Below are 19,826 nucleotides of genomic sequence, written 5' to 3'. Positions count from 1 at the left end.
GTCTTAAATTGAATATGCCGGAAATTATCCAAGCAGTCATGTTGTATGCTATTTAAAAACTCATCCCAGACCTCATCCATTACCTCTATAGCCAGTTTGTCTGCCTGCTTATAATATGTTGAGTTTAACTGTTGCAGGTATTAATATGTATGCAGGATTTGATAGAAGTGTGAATTTGTTCCACAGGTGTGAGGATTAAATCTGTTCTCTGACTCTCGCAGCTTAACGTTTGAGCCTAAGTTTGATCTAAAAATTGGTCACATTGTGGACGTTTTCTTGAGACTATTAAAGTTTTTGATTAAAGTGGATATATAAAATTGAGTTTTGCATAATGTCAGGACATTAAACATTTTTTTATATTAAACCCCATAAACATACACGAGAAGAGCAGAATGTGAAAAGCAGCAATCAAAATATACAAAGTGTCTTGCATGAAGCTTCATTCTGTCAAGAGCTTGCCGGCTGTTGTCATATATTAGATTGTTGGAGTGTACCTGAAGTAGCTTTTGAGTGTAAACACATGTTTTATTCATCTGATGGATTCGCGTGGCTTTTTAGGCAGGAGATAAGGAGGCTTCTCTGTCAGATCAAATGTAGTACTTTTATGAGTGAGACCAAAGTGATGACTTGTCAGACTTATTGCCGTCCTTTTGAAAGATAAAATGCGATGGTGCATCATGATGGTTAGGCCTCCTCGTACCACTGTACCAATCTGAACAATGTAGGAATGCTGTTCTGCGGTAGCTCATGTATACATTCAGTATGTAGCCCTAAGAGTGCAGCTTATTCTTAAAACCACATTCTGCTATTTTTTTTTCCACCATTAGAGCTCGCTACCATTAATAACCGAGCTGTGGATCAATCCCACCCCCCCGTCTATTTTCTTCATTCTTTGTGTCGTCTGTCACTCAGACACAATTGATCAGGTTTCATGTTCATGTCCTGATACTGTCATGTAAGCCTGCTTTCTCGCCGCTTTGTTTTATGGGCTGCTCTGACAGCAGAGTATCGCTTTTAGCAGAGTTAAGTCAATGAAGGAGCCATTAAATGTCCATCGAAAGCACAGCAAGGAGCCGCGGCTCGCCGTACGGACTGCAGGACAGTGGTATGCTGATGTAAGCTGACCCAGTGATGAGGGAGCTCGCCTCTTTGTCTCTCTGCTCCTGAGTCATAGCGATGTGCCCGACTCTGCACCCATTAGTGCCGTCATGTGTACTGCCAGGACAGATCACAGGGCAACCACTTAACTCAATTTTTCCTCCTGTCCTTCTCTTCTTCCTCCTCGTGTCCCTCTCTTCCTCCCTCACGAGCACTTACAGTTTCTTCTTTTTTTTTTCCACCACAGGGTTAGAAAGTGGCGGCGTGACTTTAAAAGAGCCCGTCTCCGAAGGAGATATTGAGAGTTCCTCCACGGTCACGTTGCGCTGTCACATTGATGGACACCCACGGTGAGTCCTCTCCTTCTCCACCTGAAGTTCAGAGTTCCCAGCGTTAAGGACCATGCTGAGGACTCGTCCGCAAAACTGCCCTTGTTGGCCACTCTCATGCCCTTGTGTACGTTTGTGCGTCTTCCCTTCCCTCCACATTTTCCACCACCTCCTTGTCCTCTCAGGCCGACGTGCCAGTGGTTCAGAGACGGGGTGAAGCTGACAGAGAAGAGTCATCAGATCAACAACAAGGAAAGGACCCTCACCTTTAAGAGCGCCAGTCCAGATGACAACGGCCTGTACTACTGCTGTGCGAAAAACGCAGCAGGACACGTCTGCAGCAACAGCAACTTCACTCTCAACATAATAGGTCTGTTTGTGCATCTCTTGAGTGTTTATGTCTCTTGTGACATAAAAAAAAGAGCTTGACCTTATTATTATTAACCCTTTTTCCAAAAGGGGCTTTCTTTTTTGTAATTTTGTGTGTGTGATGAACTCCCAGTGTCCCCCATTGTGTTTAGTGTGGAGCACTATTTTACGCAGTATTGTTGCATACAGTACAACAATAATGCAAAAAATATCTTCATTGTTAACTGAATGAAGGCAAAGAATGTAAACAAAACGTGCTTTCAGGAGAAGCAGTATGTGAAATTGAAGTAATGTGATCATTGTGTGTTAGGTGGCAGTAGTGAGTCATTCTCCTATCCAGCGCTCCAGCCTCTGCTGTGTTCAATATTCAGTCCGATATGTTTCTGATTAGACTGTTGACAGGCGAGATGCTTGGGCAAGATGCAAGCGAGCTTTCTTCAATAACCATACTGCACAGCCCATAAACAATACAATGATATTCTGTTGTTGTTTTCTATACGTTTAGTTCTCAAACTTTTGGTTTAAAAAGTAACACAAAGATTAGGCTGGCTGGATTTCCTGTGATTATTCCAGGATGATAGAGCCCAGATTGCAAAATCCCAGATCCCTTGATTTTTTTCTCAATCTTGCAATCAATAAGAAATCATTGAAGGACCTACAGCAACACATTGGTTTCCAGCTCTGCCTTAGAAATAATAATTAATAGTATTTGCTTCTCTCCTGAAATTCTGTTTCTTCAGAAAGACCAGCTTTAGTGACGCTTTCTACAAGTACTTAATCACATTGCATCAAGAACTTGTGGTTTAACACCAGCTTCACTGATTCAATCTTGCATTTTAACACATAAATAAAGTTCAGTACTAGCAGTCAGCAGTGTAACAGTAAGTAGGTGGCAGAACATGTTTTTAATAAAGTATAATTGGTCCCCTTTATAGCCAAGCCTCATATTCTTTGCTTGAAAAGCAATACATAGCAATGTTCTTAATAAACTGGTGAATAGATTAAAGAAATGATTTGAACATTAGCAGAATCAGCATTTGTCTGCTTCCTGTGGAAATTCTACATTTCTGCATTGGTGAATAGTGGCAGGAAAAAAAACCCAATCTAAAAATCATTACTGAGAGAAAGAGAGAGCAGGAAGTAAAACTGATGGAGTTTCTTACACAATTACCAGAGATTGTGTTAGCACCTTTCTCAGCCTGCTGCTCTCGGAGGCAAAAACATTAAACATCTGCAGAGCGAACAATAACATCAGATCCCCCAGCAGCGCGCCGGTAACTCTAACTGCAGCACGCCGATTGTTTGTTGTGTCGGGGAGTTTTATGTTTTTCTGCAGGGTCCTGTCACAGTTCTCGTCGTTTCCTCTGCGCATTCTCCTCGCAGCGTGCCACAGAGCTACTACTGTACTTACCACCGCACATCTGTGCATGAAACCCGATGCGCCGCTCCACTTCAATTAGCCACCTGCAACAGCAACTCGCAGGCACACAAGCTTGGCACCTGGGAGGAGGAAGAATGGATAATTGTTGCGTTTCCAGTTACGGAGTCGCCACCCTCCGTTCTTCCATAGGGCTTTCACCTTAAGGGAAGGCTGACAGATTTAGACCGGCTTTCATTGTGCGGTCACAGATCTTTAGGTTGAGCTTTTCCTACTGACTTCCTGGGTGGGCCAGGTGTGCTCAGAGTTCACCCTTTATGCTATCTTTACACCAGCCAGTAACCTTATCCCCGAAACAGCTGCTCGCACTCCCAACGGCTGGGGAGATTTCATGAAAATGTTTAAATTGAGCTCAAGATCTTCAGCCTCCCCTCTGCAGTAGTACTACGTGCTGTGGAGTAGTTCCGTGTTTACCAAAGTACTGGGCTTGTAGAAGTTGCATTTCTTATGGGATATTCTAACTTCGATCCACAATAGCTCGTATTCTTTCTAAAAAAGACCAAAAGATGTAAGGAAATTGTTGCTTTTTGGATGTTTATTCTGCAACATTATTTCCACAATTGTCCTTTACTGAGCTAAAATGCACCACACCAACAACGCAGTCATACCAGGGTTAATTTTAACCAGACGGAATGTGGAAAACGCAAACACATCTGCACACCTGACCGAACGTGGCTTGTACTTGTAGGTCATTCAGACGACAAATCTCTAAGCAGAGAGCAAAGTTTCGCTATTCTACTTTTGACTCAGTAATTTGTCATGTGCACTTCTGAAACTCAAACAGTTGCACAGCAGTGCTACTACAGTGAAAGTTTGTCTATTTAGAGACAAAGTGACCTACAATTAATGACTGAACGCAGGTTCAAACAAATCTGTGCTCATTTCCAAAAATGACTGGAAGCTTAGATCATGTTTTTGGTGTGGTGTTGACAAAATTCTCACCTTTTATTTAATGTGGAGGTTCTGAGTCATTATGTATCAAAGTGAAGTCTCGTATCCACTGTAAGTAATTTAGGGACGCAAAGTGGGAGCTTTAAAGGAGTGGAGTGTAATGATAGTTACAATAGTGTGTGATGACTCACAATATACAGTGTCCAGTTACTGAGCAACAATCTCCAGGGGCAGATTATACAAAATGGATTTGTTTTTGCATCAAGGCTGAAATCTCTCTGGATATTTGCAATTAAACAAAATAAATTGTCTAAAGATAGGAGTCGGTGCGATTGATCTGTATTTTTACGTGGGGGGGGGGGCTTTCCCGGTGCAATCTAAGCAGATTGGGAGAAATAAGATTCGATGCTACATTTGTTGACCAAATATTTCCTGTAATGTTGATGTACCATTTCCCCCAAATCTTTAAGCTGGTTTTTGAGAAGCGTTTGTCTTCAGATTGTCACAAAAAAAAGAAAGAAATTACCTCCAGTGTGATTCTATGATTCATGAGGACCCAAAGAAATCAGGCTGTATTGGTCCAGATGAGCTGTGGGGTCAGTTCCCTGACCTCATTGAGCCCCCCCCTCTGGAGGCCCCTGTCAGTGCTGACACACACCGTCACCTGAAGGCCGCTCGCTCGCCGGCCTCCCGCTGCTGTTGTCGACTTTTAATAAAGCAGATGGGTGTCGTGTGCGCGCGTCCACACAAATGCACGTTGATAGCCTGCAGATGTAATCGTGCAGATGTTTGTCGTCTTCTCCATCAGATAAGAGTTTCCCGCGGCCGGTGGTCACCCCGGAGGACCAGGTGGTGCTGAGGAACGAGGAGGCCGCCTTTCACTGCCAGTTCACGGCCGAGCCCCCGCCCACGCTGGAGTGGTACCACGAAAACGAGCTGCTGGTGAACAAGTCTCGGTAAAATCCTCCCTTTCTTCACACATATAACTCCTCCAACTCTGCATCTCGCCCTAGGTTTTTCAAATCCACTCTCGCAACAGCCCACATCTCATCCCACACTCTCCATTATATATGCGTCACTCCTGTGTGTGCAGCACTCGGGTATCCTGAGAACCCAATGAGGTGGAACCCTTGCATCGGGCTCTCGGCTCTCTGTGCCGTTTCTCCTCGGCCTTGAGATAGATTGCACATTAAGGAATGTTATTACTGGAATACAGCGCTTTAAAGTTCCTCTGCGGTCTGCTATACATCACTAGAATGCAGCCTTCCTCTCCAGCCTAGCGCAGAAGACTTTACAGGTCTCCAGTGTTTGCGCACCGAGTGGAAAAATCCCTCGAGCTACAATCGGCTTACCAGCACGTCCCTATAAACACATAAGTGCGAGATAATAACCAATCTCTATACGTCACGCCGAGTTTGCCCTCTGGGTTTGTGGCCCCTCATAGTCATGCATAGTCACTTTGTGGGCAGCCTGTTTCACACACAGAGTGAGATCCCACTTTTCCATTTTCCAGCCATTACAGAGCAGCAGAGGTGAAGGACTCCAATATCAATAGTTAGTCATTTGTGTAATGAGGTTGTCAGAAGCGGGTTTGGTCACCCAGGTTGTAATGAGTCGGTGCCAGAAAGAGGAAAGGAACTGGTAATAAACATTAATATAACAACACACACAGCATCTTTGTGGTTGAGTTGTTTCAAGGTTGCTCTTCACTTTGTTTTTCTTGATTGATCCCGGCTGATTATACCGCCTCAGGAATGCAGCACTCTGCAGGAAATATCATCTGTTTTGCACCTGCACTGATTAGCTAACCTCCCCGAGATCGTTTCTAAATTACTGATAAAGATTATTTTTCATTCATGTGAAACTCAGGAATAACATACCATCATGTGCTCGAGGCTTATTCGTGGAATCTGATTCTGCCTCTTGAGTCGGAGCTGCTGCGAAGGCAGAAATATTAAGTTGCACATTTTTTTTTTTTTGTTTAAACACCAGATTCTTGCAGCTACAGGAACGATTGGCTTAAAAAAAAAATCTCTATTTATTCATTGTGTTTTGTAGCTATTTTAAGCAGTTCTCTTTGAGTGAAACAGACATTTTCTCCATCTCTTGGGTGGGATTGCACACAAGAACTCCCACCACTTGTTCTCCTTCCTACTCCTCATCAGAGCAGAGCACCCCCCCCCCCCCCCATGGGAATCTGCTGCAGAATTGGAAAGACCTTGATGGATCCTGCTTTTGGAAAACTTCTCCCAGGATTTGCAGAGCATCCAAGCGGTGCACTAACTTATTCATGTCGCTTCGCTCTGCTCTGCGATGGCTTTCTCATTCCCGACTGTGATGGGCTGCAGGTTTATCCGTGGGGCTGCGGCCTGTGCTGAGTGGGATGTGCAGCTCCTTATCTGTCATACCCTGAAGCTGGCTTAAGGTCAGCCTTTAATTACTTCTCATCCAGTCCATCACTGGCACTGATACTCCCGCCAGCCTGACAGAGGCCGAGACCGGAGGGGGCGGGCAGCTGCTGGGATAGGACTCAAAATGTAGGACACTTTTCTTTGTGTTCTGTGGACAAGTCACTGACACTTCCTCCAAACAGTAAATTAACTCGGCTTATTGAGTCAAACAGTGTAAGGAGCCACTTTTACAAAGAAGGTCAACGTACGTTTTCGTGGAGCTCGTCGTGTCTTCAGGAGCATCTCTGGCAGGACGAAATAATTGTTGGGAACTGAGGCTGCACAATTTACAGCAAATTTCTAGTTTATGTTTATGTTTTCATGCACTGCACGTTCCATGCGCCTCAAATTCAAAATGACGGCACTTGAAAGTGCAGTTTAAATGTGATTTAATCAGGAAAAACTGCAGATAAGTACTAATGTTAGCTCACTGACGGCCCTAATTATTTCATACCTGGTGGGCAGAAGTGAAAAGCACAAAAAAAAAAAAAAAAACGAGGGTGGCTGAAGGCACAGATGCGATTGGTGGAGGGGGGAAAAAAACGACAAGAGAAAAAGCAGTTATTTTGAAGAACAAATCTCAAAGCAAAAATACATTGTCTTTGACTTACATGTGCATTTTTTTTTTTTTTTTTATCTCAAATCACATCACAATACTCAACATTATCACATGTCTAACTAATGTTCTGCAGCCTTACTGAGATCTATTTGTAAAAGCAAGAAAAGCTTTTAGGTGAACTTTTAATGTAATATGTAAACGGTGGAAAATATTTTCTGATGAAAGTTTTTGGCCCGTTTGATCTCCAGAGTGATACTGCTGTCCAATGGGACGGTGCTGATCACTCAGGTCAAGCCCAGGAACACGGGAACCTACAAGTGTGTCGGCCACGGGCTCAGAGGATCCACCGTTACACTGGAAGCTTCGCTCCTCATTGCAGGTACGCACACACACACACACAGAGACACACACACGCATACACATACACACTTGTTGAACTGGAGCGAGATAAACACCTGTGATTGTGTAATCTGAGCGAAAGTGGGGGCATTTTGGTCACATATTTGTCCTGCCCTCCATCTCTCTCCACACTCCCCTCGCTTCTCCTTCTCCTGGCTCTTTCACTTAGAGCCAGATCTGCTTGATGATAATCACATCCCCTTATTGACATCCGGCCCAGCTGTATCCCCTACACGCGCCGCATCGCAGCATTTTCCTGCTTCCCCTCCATATTATTTCCTCGGTCAGTCCAGCTGTTTAACCCAACATGCTTCCCCTCCAAAGTGAGCAGCACCTGGCAGGAGGCAAACAAGGCCAGTAGTGTCGCTCGGCCAGGCTAAAATGTGCCATCATTTATGAAGTTCTGAGGTGTTGAATGTCATTAGAGCCGTAGCTGTGATGTAAATTCAATATGATTGGAGTTTTGCTTGTCAGGGATGACTATATCTTTTACTTCTACAGTGTTTGTTATGAAATGTTTGGCGCGATAAATGCATGCAGGCGCAATCATCTAATAAACAAGTTGAGACACATCGGAGCAGTTAGTGTTGCGCATAACAGTAGCAGCTGTTTCCCTTTAACTCGCGACAATGCATTTCACAATGGCTTGTGGACGTCAGCGCAGCATGAAACTGCTGTATCTTCTCATCTTACTAATCAGCCAGCATTTTATAATGCAAGTGCATGCAAGTCAAATATTCAGAATAAGCTTTGGGGCTGTAATTTCTGTGCATTTCCCCATCCTGTGTGCTTTATTCCTCTCAAGCGGTCCCCTTTTGCCTCCCAAGGGTTTTGGATTAACGAGGTACGACTGTATCTGCAGTTTTAACCCAGTGAACCGCAGCTCCATTTAAATACCTTAATTCACTTAATCTGATGGTAATCCCTGCAGGCATTATAGGGGATTGTGTCACAGTAGAATCCAGTGTTTGGGGACAAGTTTAAACAGTCCCTCCATCATAGCTCCACCCCGCTTGCCCCTTGTTCACACAGACTCGCTTCTCCTTCATCTGTAGAGAAATGCGCATTTTCTTCTGTTGTTATTATTGCACTTCAGTCTTGAACTCGGAGAAGGTCGTAGCCACTGACCAGCGTCGTTGGCTAATAACGTATTCATGACTTCCATTCAGGACACACAGTACTAAAGCTTGCGGTAGCCGGAGGTCTCGTGAGTCTTTGCAGCACAGATCTTGTTCTACTTTCTGTACAGCGGCTGCCAGTTTCGTTAAGACCCACCTCACACAGACCCGAGTTAATTCCCATACCGAGAACAACCTATATTCTCAGTGCGTCTACTGTGTGCTTTGTTCTCTAATTACTACAGGCCCGCTCTTCAAATCACAGGACTTTTATCCCATCTAGACAGGAAATCTGTTAAGTGAACCTTTAGGAGGACTTAAGTGAGCTCAGGGCTGCGCTTGAAAATCATAATCTGCGACGCTTCACCACCTTTGATCGCTGATTGATGATTATCAGGCTTCTCGTGTAACTGGAATTCACTTTCAGTGTTTCGACACCGGAGCTTAAATGCTGCCTCTGCTTTTATCCGCAGAGTTGGAAGACATGGTGTCCAAGGCGTCCAAGGTCTTCACAGCGGACACCTTGCAGCGGGTGCCATGCCGCGCCCCGCGGGGCAGACCCGAGCCCGAGGTGTGGTGGGAGAGGGAGGGCCAGCGGGTGCCAACAGAAGGCCGGGTGTACCAAGACGGCCTGGATCTGGTCTTCAGTCCAACAGAGGAGGGGGATTCAGGCATTTACACCTGCGTGGCTCAAAACAAGGCTGGACGCAGGGCACTGGAGGTCACCTTCACCGTTGCCAGTAAGTCATGCTGGTTGAGTTTATGATAGTAAATGTTAAAGGAATTTCTTCTGTATGATATGATTTCACTTAAATGTTTTACACTGTTATTCAGATTAACATGTGAACAATGAGGATTTAGCAAACGATCATCTTCATTTTCAAAATGTTTCCTTTTTTAAAAAAAAATTTGTAGCAGCAAACAATCTTGAGGAATCGATTCTAGTTATCGTTCATTTAGCCCAGGCAGGAAAATCAATCCACGAAGGATTTAATTACACGGAAACTTAGAAAAACGCCTACATTCTTTCACGTCTGAAGCCCAGTGAGAACATTGAAACTCTCCATCAGATACAGAAAGATTATTAGGGTTTCTGTATCGAGACTATCCAGAGAGCTTAGGTAATTAACACATTGTGTGCGGCTTTTGGGGGTCGCTGCCTCGCTGAAGAGCTCTTGTGTTTGTGTTATCTCATCACACGAGTGCAAAGTGTCCATGCTGATTTACTGTTTGCGTGTCCACAGCTGCGCCGGTGTGGGTGACGAGGCCTCAAGACAGCCGCTTAGAGGAAGGCAAACCTGGTTACCTCCACTGTCACGCTCAGGCCAACCCTCAGCCCGAGGTCACCTGGCTCCGCAACAACATCATGATCACGCCTGAGGTCGGTTATCACACTTTTTTTTTTTTTTTTCTTTTCCATCACACTTGTCAGGATCAATCCAATTTGCAACATCATTACGACCTCACTGACTGACATTTCTACTCCCGCCAGGACTCTCGTTTCAAGATTTTCCCCAACGGCTCCCTCAGGATCAACAATGTGGAGGTGTATGACGGACAGATGTATGGCTGTGAAACCAGGACTGTGGGCGGCCGGCTGTCTGGACAAGCGAGAGTTACTGTTCTCGGTAAGCCGCAGAGGAATCATAGTGCGAATCAGTATACACAGTGGATTACTGTTCCGGTTTGAAGTTATTCTATTTGAAAATGATGTGCAATGAATTCATTCTTCTTTTAGCTGTAATGAGTAATACACAGAGGGAGAACAAAAAACAAATGTGGTCATGCCTGTGGGGCTGTGCGTGTGTGTGTGTGCGTGCGTGCGTGCGTGTGTGTGCTTCTAAAATAGGAGTGCTTGTTGTGAGTCTGCCGTCCTGCAGAACACCCGCGGAGGTGTAAAATATGACTCCTGCATGGCTGCTTTATTCTCACCCTCATCTTAATATCTTATCACCATAATAAATTCCTGTCTGCTGTCACAGCATTACTGTGATAAATAGCCTGACATGTTGCAGTTTTGTCTGGCCGATTTCTTTGCTTTCTATGATCTCAGCCTCTGATAGACTTCAGAGTTTTTTTTATTTATCTACGTGCTTGTGTGCACTTGTAGCCGTACTTCCTCAGTTCAGTGTCCTTTCATCAGTAGGCCGAGTTGAGCAACAGAGGTTTTCGCATGCGCTTGAACCCTCATTCTTGCATGTGAACCAGTTTGTGTTTGTTGTGTGTGCCGTTTTAGAGAAGCTGAAATTCACTCCGACCCCTCAACCATCCCAGTGTCTGGAGCTGGATAAAGAGATCACAATCCAGTGTTCTGCTAAAGGCCGAGAGAGCCCCACCGTCCGCTGGACTAAAGCAGGTGCGTGCGCCGCTCCCTTAGCGAGGCTACCAAACAATATAAAGTGACAATATTGAACTTTTCCAGAGGAGGACTCTGATTGCATGTGAGACATTTGATATTCAGTATAAAAGCACCGGGATGACTCATAGCTGTATCACTCTCCCTCGCAGCTGCCTCAAATGTTAATGACACCAATTACAGGCATATTTGTGTAGTTACACATGGGATTAAAGTGTACAAATACATGTTATGAGTCAAAGTAACAAAGAAAAGTGCGGAATACTTATGCAGTCACTTTGAGATAAAATATACGATTAATCCTATTTTAGCTTTTTACCACAACCAAACACATATTGTCAACTTTTTTCATGAAGCTAACAGTCTTTAACATCACTCCTGAATCCAGACGGTGTTGATATTCAGTATAACAGCACAACAGATGAAATATTGCTGAAGTATATCATTCTGTTTTATTGAATGAAAATGTTATTTTACTTGAAGGGGTTGAGATTATTACAAAAAAAAAGACACAAAATGTGATAATTATTAAGTCATTATCCACACTGTAGATTTACATGTGAGTATGTCTCTCCAGTGCCATTTACTAAAATAAGAAGCAAAAGAAATTTGACTGGTTTAAATATATAATAATATAATATCAGTTTATTGAGCTGATATAAAACCAGTTATTATGTTCAATTTCATACTCTGTCATTATCGCTGCCTTTTATTGTGCCACTCTTATTTATCGGCAGCTAAGTAAACTCAAACAAGGGAAATAAGTTGCACATAAAAAGTCGGAACTTTTTTTATTGTAACAATGTTTCATGGCAATAAATTCAATACCATCTGGAAATCTTGTTGATTCAATTACTGCCACATTTGTAGTGAGCATGCAATTGTGGGATGAACAACAGAGCCTGGAGAAACGAATGTTCTGTGCCTCGACCATGCCAGCTTATTTTACTATGCATTCTGGTTCTGGTACTTGTGTTAATAATTAGGCTTTCGGGTATTATAAAATATACTGTCAAGGTATAAAAAGAATGTAATTATATGAAAAAATTCTGATTTTATGTGCATCGTTTAGATGACATGGCTTCTGTTCTGTCTCTATAATGTCAAATCAACTGTCAAAACACCAAGAATCCAGTTCAAGTCTGTTCATGCTTTTCAGTCCAATCTAATTTAATAAGTCAACTCTCCTGTCAAATATATGTACAGTATCTGTTTTGAGTCATTTTCTGGTCATTACTGTTGAGCATATTGTATCTTCAATGCTGATGTAGCAGATGTTGATTATATAGCATGATGATGTAAATTGTCTATGAGCGTCTTGAAAAATGCTATACATATCAAATCTGTTATTATTATTATTATTATTACTACTACTGTATGAATATTTAGAAACCTGTAAAAAGTCTTTCGCAAGTAGAATGGTGGAGATGCATTTCATTATTTAACCTCGTTCACAATAACATGGAGTCATATCCATACATTGAATTTATTCACTCAGCCGCTGCTGCCCCACCCCCCGTCTCTCTGTCTCCCCCTGCAGACGGAGGGGAGCTGCCACCCCACGTGGAGCAGAGGAACGGCCAGCTCCACTTCACCAAAGTCACCCGCAGCGACGCCGGAAACTACACCTGCATCGCCTCCAACACCCTGCAGGGGGAGATCAGAGCCCTGGTGACCCTCACCGTGGCCGGTAAAGCGCTCGCTCGTCGTCCCTGAGGCAGAGAGTGAAAAACAGAAAGGGTCAGGGTGCTGGGTTAGTCATCAGTACCACATTGAAAGCACTTGTGGTCGCAGTACAAGGGAGGGTGGTTTTATAAAGAGACAGCCATTGATCATTCTCATCAAGTTTCAGCATTTACTGTGTAAATAATGGCCTGTTTACGGCCTGGTAATGAAATGCATTTGGGCTGTTGTGAGAAACCAAACCACAGCTGCCACAGTCTTTCAGTCTGTAAAGGAAGTGTTGCAGCCCAGCTGTGGTGAGCGCCACATTAATGAACGTCTGCTTGAACATGTGTGCACGTTCAGTGTACATCCGCTTTAAGGTGGAGCCAGACAATACGACGGTGTACCAGGGTCACACAGCCATCCTGCACTGTCAGGCCACCGGCGACCCCGAGCCTCACATCCACTGGATGGTCAAGGACAAGACGCTGGACATCAGTAAGAACAGGAGGTAAATGCTCATCCATGTCCGGTCACAGTTTGTGCGGACGGGTCTAATCTCTGCTTGCTCAGGACTAAAGTGCATTTATGACAACAAAATATTTCCACCAAGCAGTTTGCTTGGAGAAATGGATATTTGTCAGATGTAAAGATTTTGTAAACTGCACACAAATTAGATGTTTTTGAGCAATTATGTATTGACAATGAGGGCCATCATTAAGTTAATATAAGATAAATGTGTCATCTGAATGGAGTATCTTCGTTGTCGTCATGAACAGTGAAGATCAAGGTCAAGAGTCTTTGTTTCATTGGATGTCGCGGCTCTGCCAGCATCCGTCTGGTCTGATTCACTGAACTCGTTTCGTGTGGGTCAGCGAGGTCGTTCAGGACTGCCAGCAATTCTCCTGCACATTTTTGGCAACAGTCTATTTTATTTCTGCAAGATGAAAGTCAAAAGTTAGTAAAGATTGGATGAAGTATCAAACATTCTCATGAAAGTGAACTCAGCCTCCACTGAAGTTTCAGAATATTAAACAAAGACAGAAAATTTGCCTTTTTCTGTTCATTTTCAACTGGTGTCGTGTAGAGTGTGACGTTTTATGATATTTTACCAATGTTCTAAGCAAACTTGCTTATTGCACCTTGGAGATTTTGATCATCAGGAAAGTTCAAAAAGCTGGAAACTGCTTCTTTTAGTTTGTTGAGGGAGATGAGCTGTAACACCTTAAATCTTCACATAACATGATAATCTATATCTTAACATCTATATGAGCAGTTTTCTCTCTCATCTACATCTTCTATTTTGAAATCCGGTTGTTTCATGTCAACTTGTGTCCCCTGCTGTGTGAAACTCTTGTGTATCATTTTGCGAAGAAACCAGAAGTGTCTGCCTGATAAAGACGGTTGTGGGGCAATGATGAAAGAAATGAAAAGCACTTTGGTGTTCCTTCTTGGTCTTAGGTTCCAGAAGATGGCCAACGGCTCCTTGCTGATCTCGGACGTCACCACAGACGACACGGGCAGGTACACGTGCGTGGCCGGAAACAGCTGCAGCATCAAAGACCGCGTGGCTCAGCTCTACGTCGTCGGTGAGTTTTCCGTGCGTTCACATGGACACGGAGCGCCTTCATCCGGAACAAAGGTGCACATATCGAGCGCACGTCTTATTCAAGGGTATTAATTAAACCCCGGCCCGCCTCATTCCATCAGCCATGCCGACAGGTTAATAACTACGGCCGCATCTCTGACGCCACAGCTGTCACCGAGGTTAGATCTAATAACATTTCACACTCTTGAGGCTCCTTGTGTGCCGGCTAAAGCTGAAAATTACAGTCACACACTTAGAATTAAATTTTCTCTCAGAGCGGGATGCCATTTTAACCGAGTTTTGAAGAAGCTTTGTAGGTCAAAGTGTGGCAACTTTGTCACTTGTTGCATCTTCTTCAATTACCTTTTTCTTTATAAAAGCTACGCACACACTATGTAAAAACCATTACTGAAAGATGAACCCCACTCTGAGATCTATCAGACTTCCTAAGTACATTAGATTCGACCATAATTGTTGCCTGCGCCCAACAGAGAAACCAACACATTACCTCAGTGAAGACGACGACGACAAGGCTCCTTACAAGATGATCCAAACCATCGGGCTGTCTGTGGGAGCCGCCGTGGCTTACATCATCGTGGTGCTGGGGCTCATGTTCTACTGCAAGAAGAGACGCAACGCCAAGAGGACCCAAAAGGGCCAGGATGGAGAGGAGCCCGAGATGGAGTGCCTCAATGGTATGAATGACCACAAACTATGGCTTGGGCAATAATGATCCAGGCAGGTTGAAGTAGTGGATTCATCTTGGAAGAGAGACGTTTAGTATCTGCTGCCATCTTGTGCTTTTCCTGGGTAACTACATGCAACAATGTAAAATAAGGAGGTCTTGCTGAGGAGAGCAACAAGTGGTTCGGCAATTATGGAGGCTGAACTAACACACAGAAACACACATACAATTTAGTTACCAATCAATCCAGAGGTGTCAAAAGCGTTTGAATTGATTGGCCACACACCGCCGTGTTTAGTCTCACTTGGGCTGAGTAGCATATTAACTCTCGTCTTTTATTAATGTCGAGCTATAAAGTATAATTACATTCAGAAATTTTATATTTTTAATGCACTTTTATGGATGCATTGTGTTCGACCTGACATTTTTCTCCAGATGGTGCCTTCTTAAATTCATTTTGGTTTCTCATCATACTGATGTCTCTTCTCAGGCTGCTCAGTTCCTGTAGTTTTTGGTTTGCATGTTTCTCCTCACATTATGGAGTTAATTGAAAAAGATACCATTTTTTCGGCCTCTGGCTCAGTGTAGCATCTGCTGGCGATGTCAGTGCTGTGTTATGTCCGATAATCTCCAGAAAAGTGCGCAATCCCCGGTAGATAAATAAGAAATAGCGTTTACCTTTATAGACAAACTGTCGCCTGTGGTTTGTTATAACTTTAAATCTTGGGAAAGGCAACACATTTCAAATGTGTCATGTTATTTACGAGCGCTAAAACCACATCACAACTTAGCATGCATGTCTTTTGACCCTTCATCTGGGCATTTTGCCATCACATATGCATGTGTAACATCTCAAGTCTCCTCTGAAAATACATCAGTTGAGTTTTAAAAGTCATTGAATTTAACCTGGTTCAATGTGTGCTGTGTTTCACAGGAGGAGCCGTCCAACAAAACGGCCACACCACGGCTGAGATCCAGGAAGAGGTAGCCCTCACCAACATGGGCACCATAGCCGCGACGGAGAAACGCCACAGCCACGTCAACAACGACAAGCTCCATTTCCCTCGGGCAAACCTGCAAACCATCACCACCTTAGGTAGGCGCCTTCCTCCGTGCGTTCGCTCAAATGAACGCCACCCCCTCCGTGCGATGACGTGACGACCTGCGTCATTTCACTGTGACTCCAGGTAAAGGGGAGTTCGGCGAGGTGCTGCTGTCTAAAGCCAAGGGAATCGAGGAGGCTGAGGAGGAGACGGTGGTGCTGGTGAAGAGTCTGCAGTCCAGAGACGAACAGCTGCAGCTCGACTTCCGCCGCGAGGCCGAGATGTTCGCCAAGCTGAGCCACCCAAACGTGGTCCGCCTGCTGGGCCTGTGCAGGGAGGCAGAGCCGCACTACATGATCCTGGAGTACTACGACCTGGTAATCACACACAAACACACATGGCTGGTCGTGGACTCATGGAGGCATTTTGGAATGTAATTGTAATCAAAGGCACATTTATCTGAGAGCTTACACTTCACCATATGATCATATCTCATGCCCATTTAAGGGAATAGGTTTATGTAAACACACTCTTGTTTTTGTGCTTTTAAAGCTTCACTAGTGATATTTTTTGTAGTTGCTTTGCAGCAACGTTTGTAATTAATGCATCATCTCCAGCAAATGTAAGGTTCGCCGATATAAACTGCAGTCACTGCATGGATGACTTGAGAGAGAGAAGTTGGCTGACTTTAGCTGATACAGAGCTCTACTCTTGCTCTTCTCACTCCTCAGGGAGACCTGAAGCAGTTCCTGAGAATCTCCAAAAGCAAAGATGACAAAGTCAAGTCTCAGCCAATCAGCACCAAGACCAAAGTAAGTGTCAACGTGTGTTCAGCACATCAGTTACCATTGAAACAATGGATTTATGGCATGTATGTCAGCTAAAGCATTGAAAGTTTGTGTTTGATGAGGTTGTTATTGAACTCGTTTGCTCAATTATCTTGCTTCAAAGCATTTTTAAACATAATACTTGCTTGTTTGCCATATTGTAGTGGGTGTAATGATTGTGTTTTTATCTCCTGGACACTTGTTGTCATGCAGATGGATTTCTTTATTCATGCAGCCAATAAATACTCTGCATCATGTCCAGAACTTGTTCAACTCTTTGTTAAATGTCACTCTGCTTCGACAGCTAGTTTTCTAAATTTTTTTCTTTCTTTCTCTCCCCGCAGGTTTCCATCTGTGTCCAGGTGGCTCAAGGGATGGAGCATCTTTCCAATCATCGCTTCGTCCACAAAGACCTCGCTGCCCGAAACTGCCTCATCAACAGCCAGAGGCGCGTCAAAGTGTCGTCGCTGAGCCTCAGCAAGGACGTCTACAACAGGTCTGTGATTAAAGACACTCCCCTCATGTCGATCACAGGATTACATATAAATATTTCCATCCATTTCTCTCGTGTTTTGCAGTGAGTACTACCACTACAGGCAGGCCTGGATCCCGCTGCGCTGGCTCCCAACCGAGTCTGTGTTCGAGGACGACTTCTCCACCAAATCTGACGTGTGGGCCTTTGGAGTGTTGATGTGGGAGGTGTTCAGTCACGGCGAAATGCCGTACTCCAAACTCGGCGACGACGAGGTGCTGGAAGGTAAGTGGGGTCCTGCAAGTTTTGTGTCTGCGCACAAAAAAAATCAACGTGTTGAGGGACAAAGAAGGTTTTCTCATCGGTGACTATGTTTTTACGTCTCTGGTTCGTCTGCCCTGCAGGTCTGCAAACGGGGAAGCTGAAGCTGCCCGTTCCAGACGGATGCCCTTCCAAAATGTACAAGCTCATGTGCCGCTGCTGGGCGCTGAGCCTCAAAGAGCGCCCCTCCTTCACCGATATCGTTCACGCCCTCGGAGAGCTGCCCTCTGACAGCAAAGTCTGAGATAAGACGCTCCAGCATCTCAAGCGCACAGCAGAAAGGGGGCTTTTCCCCCCCCAACCTCACCCCTCCTTAAAATAAAGACAGGAATGCTGGATTATTAGTCTCACACATTTCAGGGAAGAGGGCTGAGGAGAAACACTTTTTATATGCATTTCAAAAAAAACAAAACAAAACAAAAAAAAAGTGTGTGTGGATGAGACTCGTATCAGTGGAAACGCACTCATGCTTGTATGAGTGTCTCCGTGTGAGCAGTGCCTGGAGCTTGCCTTAACCGCAGCATGGACGACCCCCCCCCTCCCCCACGTCTGCGGTGACACTGTGACGCTGCCCGCTCCATCCCAGAAACGCTTTGTATCACGGAGCCTCGCAGCTTCAGTGCCTCTCCCCCTCCGTGCACGCTCACCTTAAACCTTCAACCCGCGTCGTGGCACCATCAGCAGGCGACATCCCTGCAGTCTCGGTCCACATCTTGGAGGGAAATGTGACTTTAGTGGGGGCGTTGAGGCTTCTTGAGTGAGAATGTATTATCTGATCCAATTCATATCTCAACCCAACAACAAAATCCCCCACCCCGTTTGTGTGTGTAACTTGTTCTCAAGCTAAAGTGTATGTTAAAAGAAGAAACAGATCAGGGACTGCATGAAGGTTTGCCGTCTGTTACGACACAAGGAAACTTGTGTGGAGGTGATGGTGGAAACATCGTCCACATCATTGAACTCTTCAGGAACAGCAGCAACAACAAAATCAATCGCATTTTACAGCCAAGGAACATTTGGAATAGACGAGACTGTGCCAGTGTGGACTTAATACATTTTCCTTTGTTTTTTTTTTTTTTACAAGTGTGTTCTGTTCTCGTATTAACTTTGAGGTGCTTTTATTGTCACTACTCGCGGGTAACAACACTCGTTTTTACCACATTAAGTTGTTCCAGCCGCAGGGATGCAGCTCTTTATCTCCAGAGGTCCAATCACAGTTTCTCTCACAGTCCAGCTCTTCTGTGCAATGCTGCAAAGTGGACCATCACGGCAGACAATGTACATAATGTAGAAGCCATGCACTAACTTCACTTAAAAGAATATCCCTTTTTTTTAAATGTCTATCATGTTGTGTAGAAGGACATGCAGGTGCCTGTTTATTTAAGATGAAGGTCCTGTCTTTTTCTGTTTTGAATTTTTTATTTTTTTTTAATCTGTGTTTGTAATAGAAAGGTACTTCTGCGAGGTAGTTATGTTACATATTCATTGTCCAGCAGCTGAAATACACAAACCTAACAAAAGAGGTCAAAAGAGTGACTGCTGGTCACCAGTACTCATTTAAGTGCCTGTTCAATGAAGGATTCTCTTAACTGTTTTCCCGCTTTCTTTTTCTTTTCTTTTCTTTTTTTTTTTACATTATCTAATCAAATGCAAATGGCCTTTGTTTATGAACCTGTTTTTTATACGTTGTTTTTAGTGTAACGGTTTGTTTGTATGAATGCTAGGAACTCACACCTAAACCCCTTTTTTTTAATCTGCTTCAGCAAATGTTCAAAGTAATCACAGATATTTACACAAGTATACATGCTGCTGTCAATAAAGGTTCACAGTGTTTTTACCCAATGCCGGAGACTGCTGCCTTTCCTTCAGATAGCTTTAGTGTACAAACACACATTCTAGGTCATTTATTGTCTCTTCAATCCAAAGTGTGTTAAACCATTTGTGAGCTCCGTCATTCATGAAACCCCTCGCCATGGTAACCAGGCTTTGGGATTTATATGACAGATTTCTGTGACAGCTTCTGCATGAAGCTGCATTTCCACTCATTTGTATTTTGGGAATAATATAATAAATGTGATTAAATGTTCCTGGACTTTATGTTTTAGAGGCTGTCAGATTTGTCTTGGTGCTTATGTCTTTCAAATTGTGGATTTAAAAGAAATCTGTAATAGACAAACAGTTGCAGTTTAGGCTATTATCCTATCATTATTACCAATTT

At 43.9% G+C, this 19,826-nt stretch overlaps 1 protein-coding gene across 1 annotated transcript in view; it reads left to right on the top strand.

Annotated features, from left to right (window-relative positions):
* ptk7b (protein tyrosine kinase 7b) overlaps nt 1-19,551 on the top strand; it is an 80,542-nt gene extending 60,991 nt beyond the window's left edge. Inside the window, exons 3-20 of the mRNA XM_080507335.1 lie at nt 1,346-1,448; nt 1,613-1,797; nt 4,934-5,081; nt 7,383-7,513; nt 9,125-9,391; nt 9,896-10,032; nt 10,144-10,279; nt 10,888-11,007; nt 12,548-12,697; nt 13,036-13,183; nt 14,134-14,261; nt 14,752-14,955; nt 15,880-16,041; nt 16,133-16,365; nt 16,720-16,800; nt 17,160-17,311; nt 17,394-17,572; nt 17,692-19,551. Of these exons, the coding sequence (XP_080363461.1) occupies nt 1,346-1,448; nt 1,613-1,797; nt 4,934-5,081; nt 7,383-7,513; nt 9,125-9,391; nt 9,896-10,032; nt 10,144-10,279; nt 10,888-11,007; nt 12,548-12,697; nt 13,036-13,183; nt 14,134-14,261; nt 14,752-14,955; nt 15,880-16,041; nt 16,133-16,365; nt 16,720-16,800; nt 17,160-17,311; nt 17,394-17,572; nt 17,692-17,852 (2,825 nt within the window). The 3' untranslated portion in view covers nt 17,853-19,551. The remainder of the gene's footprint in view (nt 1-1,345; nt 1,449-1,612; nt 1,798-4,933; nt 5,082-7,382; nt 7,514-9,124; nt 9,392-9,895; nt 10,033-10,143; nt 10,280-10,887; nt 11,008-12,547; nt 12,698-13,035; nt 13,184-14,133; nt 14,262-14,751; nt 14,956-15,879; nt 16,042-16,132; nt 16,366-16,719; nt 16,801-17,159; nt 17,312-17,393; nt 17,573-17,691) is intronic.
* The last annotated feature ends 275 nt before the right edge of the window (nt 19,552-19,826 follow it).

Source organism: Blennius ocellaris (assembly GCF_963422515.1).
Source record: "Blennius ocellaris genome assembly, chromosome: 13".
Classification (NCBI taxonomy): domain Eukaryota; kingdom Metazoa; phylum Chordata; class Actinopteri; order Blenniiformes; family Blenniidae; genus Blennius; species Blennius ocellaris.
The sequence above is the reverse complement of the archived record's forward strand: the minus strand, read 5'-3'. Positions and strand labels throughout refer to the sequence as shown.